General features: G+C 40.3%; 2 protein-coding genes across 6 annotated transcripts; both read right to left on the bottom strand.

The window, feature by feature from the left end:
• Nucleotides 1-288: 288 nt before the first annotated feature.
• dlgap5 (discs, large (Drosophila) homolog-associated protein 5) lies at nucleotides 289-8,615 on the bottom strand. Of its 3 annotated transcripts, XM_037755560.1 has the most exons (19): nucleotides 8,487-8,615; nucleotides 6,029-6,276; nucleotides 5,752-5,939; nucleotides 5,528-5,602; nucleotides 5,376-5,415; nucleotides 5,189-5,281; nucleotides 4,992-5,078; nucleotides 4,737-4,814; nucleotides 4,560-4,609; nucleotides 4,198-4,454; nucleotides 3,827-4,000; nucleotides 3,641-3,729; nucleotides 3,370-3,530; nucleotides 3,166-3,267; nucleotides 2,081-2,330; nucleotides 1,358-1,971; nucleotides 1,072-1,237; nucleotides 707-759; nucleotides 289-562 (listed from the first exon to the last, which is right to left on the bottom strand). In XM_037755560.1, the coding sequence occupies exons 2-19, from the start codon at nucleotides 6,264-6,266 to the stop codon at nucleotides 455-457; spliced, it is 2,823 nt and encodes a 940-aa protein (XP_037611488.1). In that variant the 5' UTR covers nucleotides 6,267-6,276; nucleotides 8,487-8,615; the 3' UTR covers nucleotides 289-454. The 3 variants fall into 3 exon arrangements, with proteins under 3 accessions (XP_037611488.1, XP_037611489.1, XP_037611490.1); XM_037755561.1 differs by lacking the exon at nucleotides 8,487-8,615 and having other exon boundaries at nucleotides 707-750; nucleotides 6,029-6,266; XM_037755562.1 differs by lacking the exons at nucleotides 707-759; nucleotides 8,487-8,615 and having other exon boundaries at nucleotides 6,029-6,266.
• A 1,414-nt stretch (nucleotides 8,616-10,029) lies between these two features.
• Nucleotides 10,030-23,083, bottom strand: ccz1 (CCZ1 homolog, vacuolar protein trafficking and biogenesis associated). Of its 3 annotated transcripts, none has more exons than XM_037755590.1 (17): nucleotides 22,907-23,083; nucleotides 21,519-21,594; nucleotides 21,327-21,423; nucleotides 21,111-21,208; nucleotides 20,642-20,735; nucleotides 20,426-20,506; nucleotides 20,290-20,337; nucleotides 20,108-20,191; nucleotides 18,421-18,596; nucleotides 17,823-17,904; nucleotides 17,550-17,611; nucleotides 14,966-15,077; nucleotides 14,627-14,660; nucleotides 14,336-14,453; nucleotides 12,342-12,500; nucleotides 10,669-10,796; nucleotides 10,030-10,554 (listed from the first exon to the last, which is right to left on the bottom strand). In XM_037755590.1, exons 2-17 carry the CDS (start codon nucleotides 21,530-21,532, stop codon nucleotides 10,499-10,501), a joined length of 1,443 nt encoding a protein of 480 aa, XP_037611518.1. In that variant the 5' UTR covers nucleotides 21,533-21,594; nucleotides 22,907-23,083; the 3' UTR covers nucleotides 10,030-10,498. The 3 variants fall into 3 exon arrangements, with proteins under 3 accessions (XP_037611518.1, XP_037611519.1, XP_037611520.1); XM_037755591.1 differs by having other exon boundaries at nucleotides 23,020-23,041; XM_037755592.1 differs by lacking the exon at nucleotides 21,519-21,594 and having other exon boundaries at nucleotides 22,907-23,064.
• Nucleotides 23,084-24,271: the final 1,188 nt, after the last annotated feature.

Genomic DNA, 24,271 nt, shown 5'->3' with positions numbered 1-24,271 from the left:
TGGATGTGAACTGCCAAGTCATCCTACTGCTCCTTTACTTACATTATTGTGCCATATACACGTGTAGTGCTCAGTGATGTACTGTATTGTGTTACAGTTTGACGAGGCACGAGGCACAAGAAGGCTGATGAATGACACGAGATGCAGCAGAGAAACCCAATGAACGCAGGATGAAGCACGCTGTTCTGTACCTGAACTCTCCACACAGCCCAAATACAAGTGACTAATAAAAGCATTGAGTGCACTGCTGATTTGTGCTTGGATGTAAATGAAGAGTGACGGCCATTGGCTTGTTGTAACTAAAACTTTAATCAGAACGCAACACTATATTCCAGTAATCTAAAAATATAAATCAGAATCACTCAGATACTTTTTTTCCCCAAAATACAGTAACAAAAGTAGTCAATATATGTAAAAAACTTTAACTTGTATAAGAAAATCTCTTTGCTGCACATTAGAAGGGAGGGGTGAAGACCATGAGGTCACTCGGGCAGACAGACTGGCGTATCCGGTCCTTCAGGTCCGGGGTGAAGAGAAGCATCGCCGACTCGGCTGTCTGGGCCTGAAAAATACACAAAGAAAAATACTGTGAGAATATTCAGCAATAATACGGCTGAAATAAATAAATAAAAGTGATAGTTAAAAGGTTAAAAAAGGTCAATATTTGGAAGTAAAGAAATGATTAAAAAAAGGAAAAAACTTTGACCTGTGGTGAGTGAAGAGTAAACACCGAAGACACCGCTGGATGTGCTGTAGTGACAGTGAGAAGTGAGCATAGCAGTGAAGACAGTAAAATGTGCAATTTAAAACATCAGTTTAAAATAAACCAGAAGAAGGCTCAGTGTGGTATTCCCTTATAACCAGGCAACATATTCTCTGAAAGTTGCAGCATGCACGTGTGATTTATTAAAAGATAAACATATTACTTACTACTCAAATTCCCTTTAATATAAATTCTAGTTTTGCTAACGTCAAACTAATGTCTGCCTACTAGAGCTTTAGTATGCATTAGTGTTGTTAAGGTGTACACAGAGTGTGTATATGCACAGTACCTATGGGCATCAATCATACCTGCTTCCTGCTGAGTAAGCAGGTCCTCTGATTGACCTCTGGGACTCTCCATCTCTACATCCACCGCCATGGGGGACAGCGTCTCTACGGCAACCGTCTCCCGCGGTGACAGGCTGCATCTCTGTGAAGGCTGGAAGTAACGCTCAAAGTCCAACGCAGGATTTTCCTTGAAATTACAAGAGAATAACTTTATTGTATAGCAAGAGAAAACAGCTTTTCAATAAATGGCATCCTATCAAGGCTGAGATTTCGCTCTCTCTCTAGTGAAGCCTGAAAATGTGTTTACCTCGACAACTGAGCTGTCTGGTGTGTCACACACAGACTCTTGGGCATCAACAAGGCCCTGCACAGCAGGTGAGGAGATGGGAGGCTGACTGGGCGTCATGTAGGGTGACAGCGTGAAACTCAGGGATGATGAGGGCTCAGGGGCCTCGGAGGGTGGTGGAGTTGTTTTGCATGGAGAGAGGGAAAGTCTTGGAGAGAGAGGGAGGTCAACCGCTGGTTCCTCTTGCTCCTCGACTACACAAATGGACGGAAGTGAATGTAAAGGCGTGCTCATTTCAGGAACAGAAGCGACGTCTTCCTGCATGGAGACGTCATCTGAGAGCACTTCCTCGACGGGTGAGAAACAAAGGGAGACGTTTACGGCGTCCTTTCTGTTGCGGCATGACTGAGGAGTGCCGTGTTGAGACTTTGGTGCTTGTGCTGGGGTTCGGTTGAGGGAAAGACGGAGGTGGGAAGGAGTGTGGATGGGCTGTGCAGGAGAGGCGGCGGGGTGGAGGGGAGTCTGTGCCAGCGCGAGGGATCGCCGGGTGACTCTTCTAGGTGTGAGGTAGTTGGAGCAGGGAGAGGCCTGAGGCAGCGCGGCAGCACTCAGACAGCCAGATCTCCTCACTGATCCTACAGACGCGACAATATGACAACACGGTTATTAGTCCAACGAGGAAAAGTACACAAGCAAACTGACAAATGACATGAAAGCAAGGCCCTTCGGCAATTTTCCTCTCACCCGATCGTCTGGCTGGGCTCTCCACCTGGAAGAAGCCGCCGTCAAAGACCACTGGCGGTTGGAGCTCTGCTTGTGGTTCCTGAGAGTTCAGGCTGTGGTTGTCCTCTTCGTTACCAGCGTCTTTTGCTGCTTTCTCCGCCTCGGCTGCCTGCTGTTTGGCTTTCATGGCCGCTTTCACTGCAGCCAGGCGAGACTTGGCTGCTGCTGCTTTAGTTCCTGTTGGCTTGGCGGGTGCAGCTGATAGTGGTTTCTATCAAACGGCACAGGACAGATGCGTCTTACTATCCACATCATGACACTTTTTGCCCATAAACAGAGCAAACAAACCTATTTTAAACATGTGATCATATTGTTAAATCTTTAGAAAATACTAGGGCTGTCAAAGTTATCACGGCGTTAACGCAAATTTGTTTTAACGACACTATTTCTTTGACACATAAACGCAACATCAATCTTTCAGAGGTTGTAGCAGGCTCAGTTTTAAAGCTAGAGTGAATATCCTGGCATCATATGAAACTAGTACCATGTCATACTAGCTTGTCACGAAAGAGGTTAAATAACGCTCCAAACTTGCGCTAAATTCTGGCGATGAAAAACTGTCATGGCCATTTTCAAAAGGGGTCCCTTGACCTCTGACCTCAAGATATGTGAATGAAAATGCATTCTATGGGTACCCACGAGTCTCCCCTTTACAGACATGCCCACTTTATGATAATCACATGCAGTTTGGGGCAAGTTATAGTCAAGTCAGCACACTGAGACACTGACAGCTGTTGTTGCCTGTTGATTTGAGCATATTATTTATGCTAAATGCAGTACCTGTGAGGGTTTCTGGACAATATTTGTCATTGTTTTGTGTTGTTAATTGAGTCCAATAATAAATATACACATACATTTGCATAAAAAAGCATATTTGTCCACTCCCATGTTGATAAGAATATTAAATACTTGACAAGTCTCCCTTTAAGGTACATTTTTAACAGATAAAAAATGTGCGATTAATCACGATTAACTATGGACAACAATGCAATTAAATATTATTATCGATTGACAGCCCTAGAAAATACACTGCAAAGAGTCTTCACCTTCGCTACTTTCCTCTGCCGCGGCGGTGGCTTGTGCTCCTCCGTCCAGCCTCGGCTCTCTGCTTCTTTAAGAGCGTCGAACTTCTTTTGGACATCCTCTACCTGAAAGATAAGCAGAAGTTCAAAATATACTGTATATACTTATCTTCTGATGGGTTTGGTGTCTGAAAACAATGTGTTGTCCCTCTCGTGAGGCCCACTCACCTGGTAATACACCATGTCCCAGAATCCCTGCAGGTCAGTACAGGTGGTGATCTTCTCCCCTCGGCCCAGATCGCAGTCGTCCACCAGGCCGCTGAACTGTTTGAAGCGCTCTTTCATCAACAGCCTCGCTTGGCCTACTGCTGTACGCATGCGGTCTCTCACTAAACAAGACAAGAAAGACACTGAATTACAACTGTTCAAGTTAGGGAATAATGTATTTTTACCCCTTAAACGCCACTAAATATAGTCACATATTGAGCATGACACTCACTCTCTTCTGGGATGGACTCATCTTCCACTTTAGGCTCCCAGTCGACACACAGAGTCGTCAGTCTGTCCGTCTCATTGACAATTTCCAATCTGAATAACATAAAAAAGATTGTAAGAACTTTGAATCAACTGGGAAAACAGAACAACAGATGACGAGAAAGATAAAAAAAAAAAAAAGGTATGCCACCTGAAGTATGGTACGTCATGCTTTGATTCCAGGGGGCTGCCTGGAGCAAGAGGGGCCATCGTTTGAGAGGTGTGTGGAGGAGAGCGGCGAGGAGATTTAGCAGGAGAGGGTTCGCTTGGCTCAGCCTGAGGCTTGGCGTTGAAAGCGGGGATCTCTGGAATGCTGAAGCTGGGGCTAGGCAGGGAGAATGAAAATATGGCAGTGAGATAGGAAACACCTCCCAAGTTTTAAAATCATACAATTTTCTTAAGAGGCTCCAAAGACACAAATCTCTGGTACCTTTTTGTTTATTATTTACTGACATAATTGGGCTATTATTTTACGGTGTTTTAAAATATCTTCAACAAAAACAAGAGGGAAAACAGACAGACCTGGGTGTGAGGAAGGCGTCTGCTGAGCGAGGAGTGAGAGGCTCGAACTTGAAGGACGACAAGCCAGTGGGAGCCTGGAAGATAAATCCACGTGGAGCGAAAGAGGATGGCGCTTTGGCGGGATCTACAGCGGGGATAGAGTCAGCCGCCGCTTGGTCCACCACCATGTCTTCCTCCACCACCATGTCTTCCTCCTCAGAGCAGGGTGCTGGGCTGGGGGGACAAGGTTCTTCCTCTGGCTCGTGCATCTCGGGCTCCTACACGAGACAAAAAAAAAAAAAAAATCAGCAAACTGATTAAATTGACAAGTTACTGGGAAAAAAAGATAGTTGCGGATTTCAAACCTTGTGTGTAAAACTCACAGAAATGCTCTCCATGGGCACAAAAGGCTCGACAGTGTTGTTGACAGTTGCTGCATATTAAAAAAGGTGAGAGACACAAATATATAGTATAAGAAGTAAAAAAAAACAACATGGGAAAAGTGAAACTGATCAACAGTCTCTAAAATTGGATGGCTCTTTATCAACATTTAATGATACCTTTACAGTTCCTTTCTCGGTCAGAAGGGGGGGCCACTTGGTTGACGAACGCTCTGCTCCTTGTTGTGGTTCTTACATCTGAGGGTGAGGAGAGGCATTTAAGGATGAGAAGAGTGGTTTTACAAAACAATAGGATCTCTCTGTGTTTGCTTTTATGGTCACATCTTCTGTGTTTTTTACCATTTTTATGGCAAAGAATAAAAATAAAAAAAACTGCTTAAACTGCGGCCTTGGCTCGGTGTGTAGCGTACTTGCCCTTAGGTTTGTCTTTCACCACAGGAGCTGCTGTAACAGGAGGCCTGTTGGCTGATCTGGTTGGCAAAGCTCGTACGACAGGCTCCACTTGAGTGACACAGAGAGAAACAGATTGAGATGCAAATAAGGGAACACAAAACCAACAATGATGGCTTGGCTCCAGGTCCAGAATTGTGCAAGGATTTTTTCCTTCTTACCTGCACAAACTTTGGTCTTGGAAATAGCTGGCACAGGTGCAAGCTTGGCTGGAGCGACCCGGCTCCTGGTTGATCTTTCCACGGCAGGTTGAGCTACAGGAGGAGAGAGAGGTCAGAGCTAAAATACGCCATGTTGCAGAAGACGGTATGCTTAATTTAAAATGAAGGGGGTATTTGATTAATTTACCTTTCTTTGCCGCAGTATTTGAATCCTGCATCTTCAGAGGCTGTAGAAAAATTTGGCAGAAGAAAAGCGATGCAACAAAGTGCACATTAGCTTTTAGTTTTATGGAATTAATATGAGAACATATGAGAACGATATCTCAGAGAAAGTAGTACCCTCTGCACTTGCTGCTGCTGTCTCATTGAACGAGTGACTCTGGTACTCTGGGATGGAGCTGTGTTCACTTTTGTCTAAAAGACAAACAAAAATCACTGGAGTCATTCATCATTACAACTGTCAGTCACAAAGAGCTCTCCTTCTGTTATAACTCATGTCATCATATCCAACCGTAACCAATGAAAGCACAGCAGTGGGGGAGATATTTACAGTAAATAGTCACCTCTTTAGCTCTGGTTGAGGCGGCTGGGACCGCGGGCAGAGAGGCAATGATAAGGTCGTCCTTTGGATGATACATGCCCGTCTTAAATACCCCTTTGCGCTCCTTTTCTCTCTTTTCTTTCTCCTTCTCAAGAGTCTTACGCTCTTTCCAGCGCTCCAGCTGTTTCAACCTCTCTTCTCCAGCCACATCTGTGAAGAGATAAAAGAGGATTACTGCTGTGTGCTGTGAACACATTATTAGGTTTGAGTTGTAGCTGTGATGGAAAATAACGTCATACTTTTAGCAGATTTTGCATTGTTCATTGTCTTCTCCTGAATGGTTGACATGTTGGCCACCGCTACGGAGGCATCCAGAGAAGACATTTCCAGCTCCGGGAGCTCGGCCAGCTGCCTGCGTGTGTTCACGGCCCGTTCTCGGTTCTCCTTCTGGGACTGAGACCTCCTACGGGACATCTTTACCCTCAGCATTGACACACTGGTGTCCCGCTGGCGCAGGTGAGCAAATTTAGAATCCATGTTCTGGTATCTGGAGGAAAGAGGAACAGAATATGGTGTATTATAAGCATATGAAAGTTATTAGAGGTATGGAGGTACATCATATTCGATGTTCTAGTAGTACTTATGGCACAAAAAATATAAACTTTAGTGAACAGGGTCTTAATAAAAAATTAAGAGAACCAAGAAGAATCAAAAACTGAAGTTGTAATGGCAAACTGACACCTGTTTTTAACTGTGGTCAGCTATAACAATTAATCTGGTAACTGGATAGGAATTAGACAAGAAAATAAATAAATACAAATAACAAAAACAAAGGGCTTTAACTGACTATTGCCCTTATATACAGACGTGGACAAAATTGTTGGTACCCTTGCGTTAAAGAAGGGTAAACCCACAATGGTCACTGAAATAACTTGAAACTGACAAAAGTAATAATAAATAAAAATTTACTGAAAATGAACTAATGAAAATCAGACCTTGTTTTTGAATTGTGGTTCAACAGAATCATTTTAAAAAACAAACTAATGAAACTGGCCTGGACAAAAATAATGGTACCCTAAACTTAATATTTTGTTGCAAAACCTTTTGAGGCAATCACTGCAATCAAGTGATTTCTGTAACTCTCAATGAGACTTCTGCACCTGTCGACAGGTATGTTGGCCCACTCCTCGTGAGCAAACTGCTCCAGCTGTCTCAGGTTTGAAGGGTGCCTTCTCCAGACTGCATGTTTCAGCTCCTTCCACAGATGTTCAATAGGATTTAGATCAGGGCTCATAGAAGGCCGCTTCAGAATAGTCCAATGTTTTATTCTTAGCCATTCTTGGGTGTTTTTAGCTGTGTTTTGGGTCATTATCCTGTTTGAGGACCCATGACCTGCAACTGAGACCAAGCTTTCTGACACTGGGCAGCACATTTCGCTCCAGAATGCCTTGATAGTCTTGAGATTTCATTGTACCCTGCACAGATTCAAGACACCCTGTGCCAGATGCAACAAAGCAGCCCCATAACATAACCGAGCCTCCTCCATGTTTCACATTAGGTACAGTGTTCTTTTCTTTGGATGCTTCATTTTTGCGTCTGTGAACATAGAGCTGATGTGACTTGCCAAAAAGCTCCAGTTTTGTCTCATCTGTCCAAAGGACATTCTCCCAGAAGCTTTGTGGCTTGTCAATATGCATTTTGGAAAATTCCAGGCTCACTTTTTTATGATTTGCGTCCTCCTCGGTCGTCTTCCATTAAGTCCACTTTGGCTCAAACAGCGACGGATGGTGCGATCTGACACTGATGTACCTTGACCTTGGAGTTCACCTCTAATCTCTTTGGAAGTTGTTCTGGGCTCTTTGGTTACCATTCGTATTATCCGTCTCTTCAATTTGTCATCAATTTTCCTCTTGCGGCCACGTCCAGGGAGGTTGGCTACAGTCCCATGGACCTTAAACTTCTGAATAATATGTGCAGCTGTAGTCACAGGAACATCAAGCTGCTTGGAGATGGTCTTATAGCCTTTACCTTTAACATGAAGGTCTATAATGTTCTTTCTGATCTCCTGAGACAACTCTCTCCTTAGCTTTCTGTGGTCCATGTTCAGTGTGGTACACACCATGACACCAAACAGCACAGTGACTACTTTTCACCCTTTAAATAGGCAGACTGACTGATTACAAGTTTGAAGATACCTGTGATGCTATTTACAGGACACACCTTAGTTTAACATGTCCCTATGGTCACATTATTTTACATCTTTTCTAGGGGTACCATCATTTTTGTCCAGGTCAGTTTCATTAGTTTGTTTTTTAAATGATTCTGTTGAACCACAATTCAAAAGCAATGTCTGATTTTCATTAGTTAATTTTCAGTGAATTTTTATTTATTATTACTTTTGTCAGTTTCAAGTTATTTCAGTGACCATTGTGGGTTTTTCTCTCTTTAACGGAATGGTACCAACAATTTTGTCCACGTCTGTATATATAAGTTTATCAATTACTTTTTTTAGTCAACAAGTCATAACCATGATGGCAAATGTCCACAACCATTACTGCTCCCAGTAGACCACATACACACGAAAAACTGACAAGAACTGCACTTTACTGTACAACAACTGTATATCAGTACTACTCAGATGTACTTCTCAATGTGCAATATCATTTTCCACTTGTGCAATTTTGTTAAGCTCACTGTTCAGTTAGCAACGAAAAACTAAACTATCTTTTTAGATAATATATTACACATCTATCTTACCTTGCTGTTTTCCAGAAGACACTTAAAAAACGTAAACTTCCTCCTCTTCTCGTCCAGTAAAAACACTAACTGCTCAACGGACCATCTGAAAAACATAACAATCATGGCGGGTGACTTTTTGAATTTCATCTACGGGGGACGCTGATTGGCTGCAGATCAAGATTTGTGAACGCTGATTGGCTGTAAATCAAAGACTTGTGAACGCTGATTGGCTGAAAAATCAAGACTGGTGAACGGTGAGCGCTGATTGGTTCTTTTTCTTCTTCTTCGGATGATTTTTGTGTGGTAACGACTGTAAGATTTGATGCTTGATGCCACCCATTGGTCTGGAGTGGGAAGTTTGATTTGATCACAACCTTGTTCTTGCTGTCTGTAATTTGGCCTGTCGTTATTGGAGGTTAATTTTAATCTGTAATGTTATTGAATCGATTAATAATCATCTTAGACTGGTACTGTTTTTTAGAATGCTTGGCTCCCACAAAACAGCAAATATCTATGATCCCTGGCATGGTCCAAGGTATGGAGGATGAAACCTGCCAAGATAAAAAATAAATGACTCAATAAATAAATAAATATGTCATTAAATGCAGGAAACATAATATTAAAAATAAATATAGCCATTATTAATTGATAAAATGTGCCATAAATATATATTTCTGTTTCAATTTGCTTCTTTATTGATTTCTTTGTATTAATTCCATTATTTATTTACTCTTGTTTCATTTTAATTATTTATTATTTTATTGTCAGCCCCCTCATTTAAATAACGAGGCAGAAATGCATAAAGAAATGTAAAAAGAAATGTGTAAAGAAATGTATACAGAAAAGAATACAGAAATAAATAAGTTTGGGGAAATAAATAAGGGGTGAAATGCAAAGCGAAAATTGTGCATAAATAAATGTATAAATACAAAAATAAATATATATATTTAAATGTAAAATAAAATAAATGAATGGATAAAAAATAAATGCAAAAATAAATAATACATAAAAAAATAAAAGGGAAAATCAAACAGAAAAGTGAATAACAAGGGAATTAATAGAAAGATAATTAAATAAGAAGCAAATTAAAACAAATACCAATTTAGGTCACATTTTACCAATTCATTAATGGCTACATTTATTTTTTATATTATGTTTGTTACATTTAATGACATTTATTTATTGATTCATTTATTTTGGATTTTGGCAGGTTCCGTCCTCCATACCAAAGCCCCCAGTTCGAAACATTTGAGGTTAATCCTCAAATTAGTTCTTTGCCTTTTTTTACAGTAGATGCAGAAATGATTGCTTTAAAGCACAAAAACATGCATAATTCCCACAACAAAAGCAGCCATAAACATTTTGTACAAGTAAAAAGATGCTGTCCTAGTACTGTTTAATAAATACCCACTTGTAAAAACTACCAGAGGTTTGTAAAACTTTATTCTTGTGATCTGAAAATGTGTCAGGTAGATTTCAGATAAACTATTGCTATTTGGAAGTTGGTCCAAAGCTTTTACTTGTTGTGCATCTTCAAAAAAACAAAACAACTTACACCAAGTAAAATTACTTCTTAATTTATTTAAAGTTAGTGCAGTTGTTTACAAACCACAATACTTTTGACATGATGACATCTTTTTTATCACTGATCAAAGGAACCTGGAGTAAACTGTTCTGTGCATGTCAGTATTTAAATTAATTTGAGACATTGTCATGATGTGTTCATAAAAGAATGCATGAACAAACAGTTTTGAAAGAAATCCAAATTAACAGTCAACAAAACCCTTCAAGTATGTACAAAGAAAATGAAAGAAAATAAAGTACATGTACAGTAAAAATCTGGATTTACACTTAATTACAAGAGAAAATTACAATTTTTATAGGTTAAATAAGAAAAAAAAACTTGGTGAGAAAGCTTTAAATCTTTTTTATTTTACAATGCAATTATTGCATTACGCTGATGCTGTCATGATACCCTGCAACACTGACAGTTTTTAGTGTGGCGAAACAGTCTCCGTCTGTCAGCTCCATCAGTCCAAGAAGAAAATGTTGTTGAACTGCGTTGCACAAAGCCTCTTAACCTCCTCTGTAGTGGAGAAAAGACAAAAGGGCGAAGCAGAGATTAAGTATGAAGGCAGATTGTCTATTATTGTGGCGGTAGTGACACAGATTTACTCATCACCAGCTGGTGGAGACGTACCGTTTACTTCGATCAGGTTGGCGTTCTTCTGATTCAGGATCACATACAGTTCTCTCTGGTCTGACTTCTTGCCGACTACCCAGTAGTCTGTCATAGCCTTTACGATGATTTCCTCATCCTCGTCGACCCTGGGAGAGAGATAGAAAGAACCATCAAATAACACATTTACAGCCGGTTCTTTGTATTTGAGGGCAACTGTTCTTCTAAGATTACGTACTCACCTACACAGACCATCAAATTCAATTAGAAAAGTCATATAATTAAATATTATTTATTTATTTATTTACAAAATTACCTACATTTCAATATTTAAAGGGACTATTTGTAACTTTCAGAAATGCTTCTTAACAGCGACACCTGTGGCCGTGAAATCAACGAAAGTCAGCGTCGGGCTCGCGCTTGCTCGCTCTCAATATACCTGAACGAGCATCACTCAAAACAGTGAGGCGACACAAGTCAGCTAAAACCACAATATCACTCTATATTTCAGCTGCTTGGCAGTAATGTTAGCTGACCAGACGAAGGTCTCTCCATGAACATGATTTAGATCTGATCCTAGTGTTGGCTTCTCCTGCCTAAGTGCAGGCTGAGGCAGCGGGGCTCTCCAGCGTGTCTCCCTGCTCTCTCCGCCCGCAGTCGGAGAGAGCAGAGGAGACACCGGCACCCGGTCGGTAACGAGAAGACAACGTACTCTCTGAAGAGCTCCGTTACTTCCCAAGACACGGGAAACCTCTGTTGGTCTGGAGGAGCTGCAGCATTTATTTCTGCACAAACGTCCCCTGTGCATTCACTAGATATTCTCAGAGCTAAACTAACTCTTCTGCAGTGTGGAGTGAGCGCGCGTTCACGTCTAGAGGTGGAGCGAGCTGAGCTGTCTGAGTGAAGGCGAGCAGGCAGAGGAGGAGGGTACAGCGGCTACACGCGAACACGCATATGCGAGCGCGCATGTGTGACGACCCGCTACATTTATGCGCGTACAAAGTTACAAATAGTCCCTTTAAAAGTGCTAAATGCAAGATTGGGAACATTTCTATCGTCTCCGATTAGCTCTGATTACAACACACACAGAGGGAGAGTGACTTCATTCTCTGCTCAGGTAGACTTTACTCCTCTATACCTTTATATAGCAAATAGTTGTTTTCTGCTATATTAATGCTCTGGATATCATATAGAGCACCTTTAATTACACTAACAGTATGAGTATGATTCAAGTGTGCTGACAAGCAGCATCTACACAACATCTGCACTAAAACAGGAAGTGATATTGATACCGGGATAAATGCTATGAATGTCGATGCCACTGTACTGTATGTCCCCCAGACTGAAAATGGGACTCTCACATGACTGCAGTCTCATTACTGCCTTAAAGGGAGCGAGTTTACAAAGTCAGCAGGAGCATCACGTTTATGTATGAAAATGACGCAGCTGTGCTGATATCTAGGGGGAAAGATTGAGAGTTTGTAGTTTTACACATTTTCTTTCCTGCGTTTGTGAAATCTGAAAACACGGCAAAGCTGCCGTTTAGAGCTGAAGAGAGTTTTAATTCTACTCTTTGGTCTTCTACTTGGATGACCAACAATGTCGCCAGGATGATTTGTGGTCATTCACTATAAAAACAAGTGTCTAGAGGCATTCGGTAAAGATAAATATAAATACAGCTACAGTTCTTGTACCTGGCGAAGTCACAGTTGATGTCTCCCAGGATCTTCATGAGGTCAGGGTGGACCGAGGTGAGGCAAACACTGGCAGTCTTCCTCATGTGGATGGTGCTCTTCTCCGCCAGGTTCATGTGGTTGAAGTAGATGAACTTAAACTGAGGCTCCTTCTCTGGCCTGAATGGACACAAAATTTAAGGAACAGATTGAAAAAATGATCAAACTCAAAGCAAAAAGAAGCCCCTCCGGTCACTTTTGGGCCTACACAATCCTTTAAAATTGTTTCACCTGGTGGTTCTCTCTGGGGAAAACCATTCTGTAAACACACATTATTGATAAATGACACAGTAAGCCAAATCACTTTGGATGATGACATCCGACAAAAGTCAAGTTGTGCATTTTAATTAAGCCTACTCCATTGTCAACCCGCGTTACGGTGAGGTGAGGATACAGTTATTATCACAGCTTGACAATAGTACTGTAATTGAATCTTTGGAAGAGTGTGATTGTATCTATGCTGCCTCTAATTATTTACAGTTCCACCGGGCCAAATCAGGACACAGACCTGAATGCCAGCTAAGGAATTTGGGACGGCATTATTTATTCAGTGGATTTTTCACTAGGGTGATTAAAAAAGGAGCCCATCAAATTGCCCGGGTCTTGGATTACAGGCGGGGACGTATCTGAAGCTAACTGCTGGGGTTAAAGGAGAGCGGGCCAGGATGGCAGTCTTTAAAGCTCCGCTGCTTGAGTTACCCCTAAGTAGTGCCCTGACCATATCCAGTGGTATTAGAGTCTCCTCTGTCGCTGCCAGAGTTAATACAATGGCTTGACTGTAAACTGATGACAAACAGCATGGCGCCCGTAAAAAAAATTGCAGCACTAAACTTTTGATTAAGGCAATGAAGGTTTTCATCTGACAAGATAACACTGATAGTTTAAAAGAAGTAATGAATTTCCCTGAAGCCTCCTGACCCGTATGTTACATTATGGAAATAGTTTTTGCCTGTGTGTGATGTAGTGCTAAAATGAATGACTGATTTACCAATTAGTCTACAAAATCGCAGAAAATCAAGAAAAAAAAAAAACATCACGATTCCCGAACAACACTCAAAAAACTAGAAATATCCAGTTTACTATCAAATAAAACAAAGAAAAGTAGCAATTCCAGCTGAGAGGGTGGAACTCAGGAATGTTTGGCATGTTTACTTTAAAAACATCTTAAACGATTAATTGATTAAAAAAATAGCTGATTATCTTTCTGTTAATTAACTAATCAATATAATGGTAATATCTTTCAAGTCATTTAAAAAAATCAAACATATAGTGTTTCCATCTTCTCAAAAGTAAACATTTGATGGCCATTTTTGGACATTTTCTAAATCAAACAATTGATGGAGGAAAAATTTACAATGACATTAAAGGAACAGTGTGATGGGTTTGGCGGCATCTAGTGGTGTGGTTGCAGATTGCAACCAACTGAGTACCCCTCCGCTCACTCCTCCCTTTCCAAGACTGTGCTAACGCCGTCCGCCTCGCTCAGAGGCCATTCTTACCATAATAACACTACTTTAGGAGCTACGGAAGTCAGACAGCGCCTGGCGGTACCGCGGTTTTGCACTCTGCGGCTCACATTACCGCAGTTTCACAAGCGTGTCGGAGAACTACGATGGCGTTCATGTAACGTGAAAAAGCAAAAGGCTCTCCCTAGAGCCAGTGTTTGGTTTGTCCGTTCTGGGCTGCTGTAGAAACATGACAGAGCAACATGGCGGACTCCGTGGAGAAGACCCGTAGTATATATGAAGGGCTCATGCTAAACTAATGAAAACACAGTTATGAATATTATATTCCATTATGAATATTATATTCCATTTCTGCCAACAGATCCCCAAGACAGTATCTTCATAACCTACAAAGTTGGACACAATCTGGCCAGTGAGACGTGACAAAAACAACAATTCATCTTGACAGTGTGGTGAGTTGTTAATTTGAATGGTGGATTCTCAACTGACCCTGATATCCTGCGGTTAACTGTGAACTGTTCACATATGTCAGATGCCAGCAAAGTGAGCTGAGGGCCCACCAAGCCGTCCAGCTGTTCACAGAAGTCCCTCGTCAGCTCCACAGAGGCTGGAAAGAGATGGAGGAGAGAGGGGACATTGGGGCACATGAGCTGAAGGAAAAGTCATATTTTAGCTTTAAATGAGCAGTAAAATGGCCTAAATGCTAGAAAATGATTTGAAGAAATTAACCAGAAAAAGGGAAGTGAAAGTTAACTGTTAGTACAGTAGGAGCACACTTACCACTGATCATGAAACAAGCTGCAGCGCTCATCGCCTTGAAAAGAGCAGATCAGTGCAGGTTAAATGCAGAATCAAGGTCAAACAGGTTAGATATGACATTAATGTAATGATGAGGAGCATCGGGGGGGCGGGGGAGGGGCGTACTTCATCATTTTAAAATTCAGCTGTCTAATCCCAAAAATCCATATCGTTTGATAGAGCAGTGGAGTATAAATCACAGATTATGAAAATCATTCTAAAAAATGAACAACACCTTCCCCCCGATTTTAATACATTAAAACATACTCCTGTAGTCTGTAGACGGTCACGAAATAGCAGATCAGATTGACTCTACCTCACCTTATAAACAATCAAGTGCAGTTCCTCATAGCCATCCTCTGTGCTGACGAATATTTTAGGAAATCGGAATTTGGCCTCTGGATCTTTAAGATTGGTAGGTCCTGTCAAAAACCTGGAGAGGACAAAGGAGAGCGTGGCTGGGTAAATATTACAAGAATGGGTGTGAAAGTCAAAGAGACTCATTACAAAACAGCTCACTAGGATTTAAGTTGGTCCGGTGGTGGTGTTGGAGGAGAGGCCATCGGGTGATTAAAATCAAGAGGTTATCCTCTTTTGAGGATAGATGCACTCAGCAAATTACCAAAAGGTTAATTCAATGTTTTATAAGATAAAATGTGATGGTTGCACAAGAGGAAAGCTCATGGGGTGTCCACAACTTCTGTGGGTTGGTTAAAGTCCTCACAACTACTGGATGGATTGGCATGACATTTTGTATAGATATTAATGGTTCCTGGAGGATGAAGCTGACTCGTGATCCCCTGACTTTTTCCTCTAGCGCCAGCAGCAGGTCAACATTTTAGTTTGTCAAATACTTTGGTTTATGATCACTAAAGGGAAAAGCAAGAGTTGTCAAAATCAAATTAATCTGGTGTGGCAACTAACAATTATTTTCATTATCAATTAACTTGCTGATTGTTTTCTCAATTAATCATTTTATCGATAAAATGTTAGAAAATAGTATGGGTGGGGGGAAAAAAATCGGTACATAGTATTGCAATATTTTGCGTGGCAATATTGTATCAATACACAGATGTCAAGTATCGATCTTTTATTATATAAACTATTAACCTCTATTAATCCGACGACCTGGCGGCAGGCCCGGACGCTATTCTGTCTTTCAGGCGGCTCAGTCTTAAAGCTAGAGTGAAGATACTGGTATCAGGGAAGAACGCTAAATAATGGGAAACGTGAATTTCAAAATAAAAGCGTATCTTAAAGATGATATGTTTCAATGTTTTCACTTTGCATCTATATATTGGATCGTTGATCATTGAATCAATATATTGATCGAGATCGATGTATCGTCTCACACCTATAAAAAAGCACTTCAAAATTGCCAAACTGGGTATGAATCATCATCTGGGTACCATGAATATTATTATTATTATTATTTATTTCACAGCAACAGGGCATGTAGCTGTCAAGATATCTTGGATCAAAGTGTCGGATGGACTAAACCAGACCTAATCACGTAATTAGCAAATTAAACATGAAAGAAATTCATTTTCTCTGTTCTAAAAGTGGATCAGAGGTCGCTGACCCCCTCACTCCGTCATGACTGATCCAAAATATAAGACCACAAACAGAACAAGGAGTTCACTGTTGTGCTCTTCTTGCACTGGATTCCAAGGATGCCACTTCATATTAAGTGAAACCAAACATTGGAAGCTCTATGTGTTACATGTGCCTCTCCTGTGCAGCTCTGCCTGCATGGATCTTTTATATTTGACGTTTCTAGTAGTTACTAGTTGTAACTATTTTTTCTGTCTTAATATTCTTTATATTCCAGTGTTGTCATCCAGTTGGAGCTGTAAAAGTTGCGTTTCCTGTCCCATGATAGGTCACTAGGAGTCAACCTTGGACTACTGCAGCAGCTCCACTTCACCACTTCAGCAGTTAATTCCAACATCATGCAGATTAAATTTGTACACTTAAATTTATGAGAAAGTGGATTTAAACCCTGAAGTGATACTTAAACTCCTGCTCTCTAGCTTAACAACAAAGTGTTAGCCAAGGGAGTTGCCTCCTTAAATAATTTGGTTGACTGCGAGCAAAGAAGGTCAAAAACCACATGATGTTGGCACAGAGACACACATGCATATGTAAACACTCGTGCAAATCCAGATTATGCTTTTTTAACATTATTCCACTGACTAATGATCAACAGACATTTAAAGGACTAGAGTGTAGGATTTAGGGGTATCTATTAGCAGAAATGGAATATAATATTCATAACTATGTTTTCATTAGTGTATAATCGCCTGAAAGTAAGACGTTTTTTTATTTAGCTTAGAATGAGCCCTTCACATCTACATAAGGACCTCTTCACGGAGTCCGCCACAAACTAAACACTGGCTCATGCGAAGGCTTTTAACTTTTTTTATGAAACCTGAAGGCCACTGTAGTTCTCTGATACGCTTGGAAAGAGAGGGGTGAGCTGAGGGGTATTCAGTTGGTTGCAATCTGCAACCACACCACTAGATGTCGCTAAATCCCACACACTGAACCTTTAAACAAAATCAAACTCTTGTTTTTACGCTACCCTCTGCAGAGGAAGTGGGTACACAGATACAGATACATGGGCTACGTTACAAATTGCATACTTTTGATTATTTTTAAGTACGTACTGCTGCATGCATTATGCATATATTTTGGGACATACTACTTCGTTGCACCTTGAACTTTGACCCTCTTGCTCATATATCCGATGTGCAGAGGATTGTGGATCAGAATAGCCAGAAAAGCATGCTGGTTTGCATACTGCAAAATGCTACCGGATGTAGTAGGACATGCTGGTATTTTTTTGGCACACTGCATTTGTCATACTATGTATTGGGACATACAATGGGACCAGGGGACTTACCTCCCATAGTGCAACAGATTCCCTGCGACCTCCGGCCTCAGAGGAGAGTCCCTGCCAGCCAGCTAAAGGGAGAAAAGAAGGAAGAAAGGTTAAGGAGTGAAAATGCATGACGTAGCTTTGAAAGTAATATTCACAGCTCATATTCAGCTCCTTATACGCTCCGTCTGGATCATTAATATTAAAACCATTTTGATCACATTACACTCTTATACTGCATATCATCATGGAGAAGCATAGTATAATCTGTCACCGGCTGCACCCCCACCGCCTCACCTCTGGTTCAGAGTGTCTGGGGAACAGCGAGGTCGTCAGGTACTTGTACAGTATCCTCATGTCATCTTGTTCCAGTCCGCTCCTGCAGACCCAACGACGACAAAAATTACACCTTTACAACACCCGCTGCCAAAATGCAAAACCAAAATGTGTGGCAGTATATTTCAGTTTTATGCTTCATGGGTAAGATGTTGAAACAAAGTGTCCCCTGGCTGTAATTACTCTTCAATGAATACTCCAGAGCAAGACCGCTTAATTTGGACAATAATTAAACATCTCTTTTCTGTCTGTCTAGTGACGGTTCACAATGAAAGATCACACTGAGTCATTTCATTAGGAATCATGTAATCCCCTGTGCTTACACGTCGAGCCCGGTGGCTGTCAGCTCAATTAAAAAAGGACAAGTGACGTGTCGAGGAGCACATTAAACCTCAAAGAGGATTACAGTTGGCGTTTAAAAAGCCACCTCTGTTTACCCAGCATGCCATGATGTGTTTGTAGATGTCAATGCTGTGATTTTTTGGTTGCAATTATGTGTAGGTTTGTATAAGGTTGCAGCCTACATTAACACATATAGAAACCCAAACAGTGTCTGTACCAGATAAGCTGGTCGTTGTACAGGAAGGCTGTGTATTTGATCAGACTGAGGCTCTCCTCCACCCTGTTGACGAAGGACTGGATCTTCAGGTAGGTCATCTTGTCCAGTGGGAAGAAGCTGATGCCTCCGAATACATCCAGCAAGTCGCAGGACTGCAAGTGGAGAGTCTGCAGATACTGGAAAACACAACGCAGACGCACAAACAAAAATGACAGGAGACACAGGAGAAGGAAAGAAGAAAGGGGGGGTTAGTTTACCCGCCTATAAAGTGCTTGCTTACAGTGCAATAAAGACAGAGGAATAAGAAACTCTCTGACCGACGCTCCGCAGAGACGCTTGCATCATTCTGACATTCAACCTCTGATACGCACACCACAGCCTCTCTCTTTCTCTCTGTCTTTGGGTTACATGGTGGAGAGGGAAGCCTGTGTTAACTTAAGAAGGGTATTCCCTAATTACAAATGAATGTTTTATACTTTTACATATTAAGCGTTAATGCTTGGAGCTGCGTCGCTCCAGCATACAGTCACGCTACAGTCAGGGTGACTGTAGCGTGAGGCGAAGTCAGCTAATGTAGACAGACAGTTATCAAGAAATGAGGCATAACCGCAAACAGCTTTCCAACAGCTTGAGTATTTAAAAAGAAACAATGCCCTTATATCATCTGCGGCTCAACTGACTTTTTATTGTATAAACAACTTATTAGAGAGTGCGCTCGAGGGAAAATAGTCTTTGAGTCTTCATCTTAAAAATTAAATTCTCCACCGCTGATGTAGAAAAGATAAGCAGCGTTTATTAATGTCTATTTCATCTTATTTTTATCGTATTCTAGAAAGTGTGTTTTATTTTCCCTGTTTTTAAGTTCATTCTATGTCTATTTTGCCTTATTGTGAAACATGTTGTTCTGCATTTCTTGTATGAAAGGTGCTTTACTAATAAAGTTTATTAACTCTGTGCACATACATTTAAATGAATCATGCTGTCAAAGCAAGGTCAATATATTCCAGGCATGAAAAGACAAATGAATGATATGACTCGGACAAAAAAACATATCTACGGAAGCCTTAAAGGAACAGGATCTGGTGGTTTCCAGCTGTGAGGTTGCAGATTACAACTCCTCCCGTGTGCCAAGCGTGTAGGAGAGCTATGGTAACCTACGCAAAAACGCGAATGGCCCTCTCTAGAGCCAGCTGTTGTAAGAGTAGAGTGCTTAGAGTGTGTGTGTACGAGGGAGTGGTGAAGCAAGAGAGAGAGAGAGCGGCGGCGACGGGAGCGAGTAACGTTATCGACTACGGCCCAAGCCGTTCTGTAGAAACATGGCGGTGCAACGTGACGGAGAGAGGACCCGCTCCCTATGTAGATATAAACGGCTCATTCTAAGGTATTGAAAACACGACGACTCTTATTTTCAGGTGATTATACACTAAAGAAAACATACTTATTAATATTATATTTAATTTCTGCCAATAGATCCCCCTAATTGTTACACACTGTTCCTTTAAACGGACATGAATCAAATATTTTTTTAATACCATTATCTCGAGATCACAAGTTAATTATGTCGTTAACTCGAGAAAACGAGCTTTGTTATCTCAATATAACAAGATAATTAACACGTTATCACGAGAAAAAGGCTTCCATACATCCACTTAGAAATAAGGATTTTATGGATGGATAAGCTTTTTACCCTGTAGAAGAACTTTTCAAGCTTCTGAATGAGCAGCTCCACTCCGCCGGCTTCCATTGCTCTGCCAAACGTACCGTTGAAGAGCTAAATCGCAAGGAAAATAATCACTGTTACAACATTATTCTTTTTGCATTATGAAAGCCGAAAATGCATGGCAGATTCTAAAACATACTGGAACTCACCTTGTACATACTGTAGCATTCTCTTACTACTGCACCGTAAACAGTGTCCTACAGAGTCGAGACGGCATGGTGAGTACAACTTTAAACTGACAACATTCAGTGAAAGAAATACAGATGTTGATTTCTCAGTACTCACAAGTATTTCCTCTTCCTGATATTCTACTGTGGGAGGTTTACCGTCTTTGTTTGGTTTCTCGATCATTGGGTTTCGAACCACCTGAGGGATGCATTTGAAATAAAAACAGCAGATAAAAACGGATTAGCTAAATTGCATTCCAAAGAAGGTCAACTGAGTCTTAGGCAAATAGAGTAAATACTGAACAAGTAATGTAAACGGAAGCATTTCAGATACCATGACTATCCAGAAATTGTCTTCGGGCTCGAAGAAAAACTGCCGGTTCTTCTGTGTGTGCAGGGATTTAGCTGGTTTTGTTGGACAAAACGTCCTGGAAGATAGAAGACATGACAGTGAAAAATAAAGGAGACACACCCAAACAGGATGATCAGCCCCTTTTACAGATATTAGATATGTATCAGTGTGTATCTGGCCACTTATTGCAACATTTCCCTATTCTGTTATACTTCAGATTCAAAGAAATGGCACTTTTCTTTTGGTTTTCTTTGAAACAGCTTGTTAAACTAAGCCATGAAATTTGAATTAAAGTGTCTGGTTAAACGCTTTTGAAATTTAAGCCAAGTCTTAGAAAGATGCCAGAAGGCTAAATAAACACATCAAAACCCACCCAGACAATAAAATGATAGGAAAATGCTGCTGTAGTTATAATCTGCTTCTGTTTCAAGTACAGCACTGAACTCTTTACCTGGTGAACTGTACAATGGCCTCACAAAGGCCCACATTTCTGATCTTCTCGTTCTTCTCCACGTCACTTGGGTGGTAAAACAAGATCTTCTTTTCTTCCTGAAAATAAAAAAACACCTTGAATCCCACTTTCAAAATGTTTTCCTAATTACCAAAGTAAACTGGTTCAGCTGTAAAACATGTGCTTAGCAATTCTTCATCTGGGAATTGACCTCACCTCTCCTTCCCGTGGTCCAAACGTGGGGTTGTAAACGAAAAAATTGAGCAGAGATGGCGTGAACTGTTTCTCTTGCATTCCTGAAGCCATTCTGGGACTGTAACAGACACAAAGAGAAAGTTGACAGAAACAGATAAAAGACCTCTACATATCAATGTCGGCCTTGCATCATCACAACCATGCGTGCTTTACCTAATCATCAGCATTAGTGTAACTTGTGTCTGGATTTCCTTTGCTCCAAAGACAGTTTGGTTAGCATGCCGTGTGCCTGCAGAATGAAGACATCACATTCTGTAACATGGCAAGTCTAGATATAAAAATCATTAACTTCTAAATGGAAGGACCACACACACTGAGTACAGTTGATGTGCATCAGGTCAAAGTTGGAAGTACAGAAGGCATTTATACTAGTAGGGATGCACTTATCTGACACGCAAGATCAGTATGTTCTCCAATACTGACAATAGGTGGATCGAGTATCGTCAACGACGTGACAAAAGAAAATATTATTATGCAGCGAACTATATGGATTTTAAATTACAATAAAAGAGAACACTGGTATCAGATCTGTACTTAGTACGGGCAGATACACTGATTTGAGGTACTGGAATTGGTGTTGTCAGATTGGTGCATCCCTAATCCAGACAGTGGTGGTAAAAAAAATATTTACTTTTAACAGTGTATTACAGTGTATTAAAGGGACAAGTGAGTAGTGGTGTAATAAAAAATATCAATACACTTGAGTATAGCAATATTATGTTTTGTGATACTGTATTGATTATCAAAAACACTGTATTGATTGGCTTCCCACAATTTAATGAACATGATGGCCTACAATATTGACATTTAAAATGAGTGCTCATAGAAATCTCTGCTGCATATCAAATCAAGCACTTCCTAAACTAATAGCCAGCTACCAACAAGAGCAAAGTTCTTCATAAATCTAGCTTTTCACAATATAAACTGGGGAAAAAAAAGTTCGGAAACTTGTGTTTGGTGGATTATTTCTCTGTTGTTACAATGTTAATTGGCATTGTATTTTACATCGTTGGAAAGCCTGTTTATTTACCTTCACAATGATGTCCAACTTGTAAGGATCATACATTTGTGGGATGAGCAGCACAGCTGATTATGTGGGTAGCACGCCCAAGAAAAATTTGCCAAAATGCTCTGCCAATGGTAAACACAGCTCTTTGTTTATGTTTTCGCTATGCTTCTTCTGTATGTAAAGGAGTTTTAATGGTTTAGGCTGTTACTATGTATACTTAATACTTAATAATACATAAATTCAGGAACAAGTTCAGTGTTTTTCCTTCAGTAATGTTCAGTATTTTAATAACTATCATTGGATACCTTTCTCTTCTGCATCTAGGAGGTAACTGACGGTTGTTTGCCACGTGTATTACATGTTGTGACGCGTACAACTACTTGATAGTAACTGTTACTAAGACAACAGCCGGCCGTTGTTAGGTCAGTTAGAGCAGCTAGTTAGTTAGCTGTGTCTGCTAGCAGAGATCCAACCGGAGGATTTCTCGGTGTTACCGGGACGGTAACAAGAACAACACGACGGTAACACTCACCTGTCTGAGCATAAACACGACACGGTCAGCTACTCGTGGTCAGAGACTGCGTAAATAAACATAAACAATGAGTAAATGAGATCAATGAGAGGAGATGAAGCATTATACTTTACATTCTCCACTTCCTGCTTTTGACAGCGCGCTGTGTCACACGTTCAACTGCTCGGGTAGGGTCAAGCCAAATAAAAGGTTCCTAGTCGATACAGTAAGGGAGCATGAGTTGAATTGTAGAATCACTTTAGAATAGAAAGCTTTTATTGTCATTGTATTAAATACAACGAGATTCACAGTTGCCACTTCTGGTCAGTGCTTTAAAACAAATACTTGACAAGACTAAACGAGGCAGATAAAACATATAACAGGTAAAACACACACAGTTATAAAGCAAATAACACAGGTAAAGTAGGTGTAATAAATAAATATAAACAAAAGTGTTACACTAGGAGTATAAAATATAAAAATAGATGTAATGTAAACAGAGGTAATTGCACTTGTAAAATACGTAGGGTAGATGTAATAAATAAAATGTAAACTGGGTTATTAAATGTACTTTTGAATGTGCAGTGATGTGGGTTCCTACTGTAATATTTGGTTTAAGCTGTACTTAGTATTGGGTCAGTTTTTTTAAGAAACTCCTGTATGCAAAGAGGTTTAAACCTGCAGTAGGCAGAACGTTTTTGATAGATAGATAGATAGATAGATAGATAAATAAATAGATAGATAGATAGTAACTTTATTGATCCCAAGGGAAATTCAAGTTTCCAGCATCACAGTTCCATAGTGCAAAACATGTTAGTAAAAAAGCAGTAAAAAAGTTAGTAGTGCAAAGTACAAAGCACAAAAAAATATACCAGATATAAAAATACAAGGAGATGAAGAAGAAAACTGTTAAAACTGAATATAGTGCAGAAGAGACTGTTAAAAATGAGTATAGTGCATTATTATTATCTAGTGTCTTATTTATCCCAAAGATTGTGGGAGATTTTGACTAGGGGATGTTTTGTGCAACTGATGATGTCCTTGTTTCCTTTTCAAATCAACTTTTTTAAAGGAATTTCCCTAAATTGATAAATGTCATAAGTGATCTGGCTATAATCAGATGTTCTTACCTATATTTCACGGTCACAGTTCTTCAAAAATGTGTGACATTACCTCCTTTTCAGTCTCTCATAAGTTATTATTATAATAAATGTATGTATATAGATAGATAGATAGATAGACAGATATATATATATATATATATATATATATATACATATATATATATAGATAGATAGATAGATAGATAGATAGATAGATAGTAACTTTATTGATCCCGAGGGAAATTCAAGGTTCCAGCATCACAGTTCCATAGTGCAAAACATG

Source organism: Sebastes umbrosus, chromosome 20, assembly GCF_015220745.1.
Source record: "Sebastes umbrosus isolate fSebUmb1 chromosome 20, fSebUmb1.pri, whole genome shotgun sequence".
Classification (NCBI taxonomy): Eukaryota; Metazoa; Chordata; class Actinopteri; order Perciformes; family Sebastidae; genus Sebastes; species Sebastes umbrosus.
This window is presented reverse-complemented; position numbering and strand designations above follow the sequence as displayed.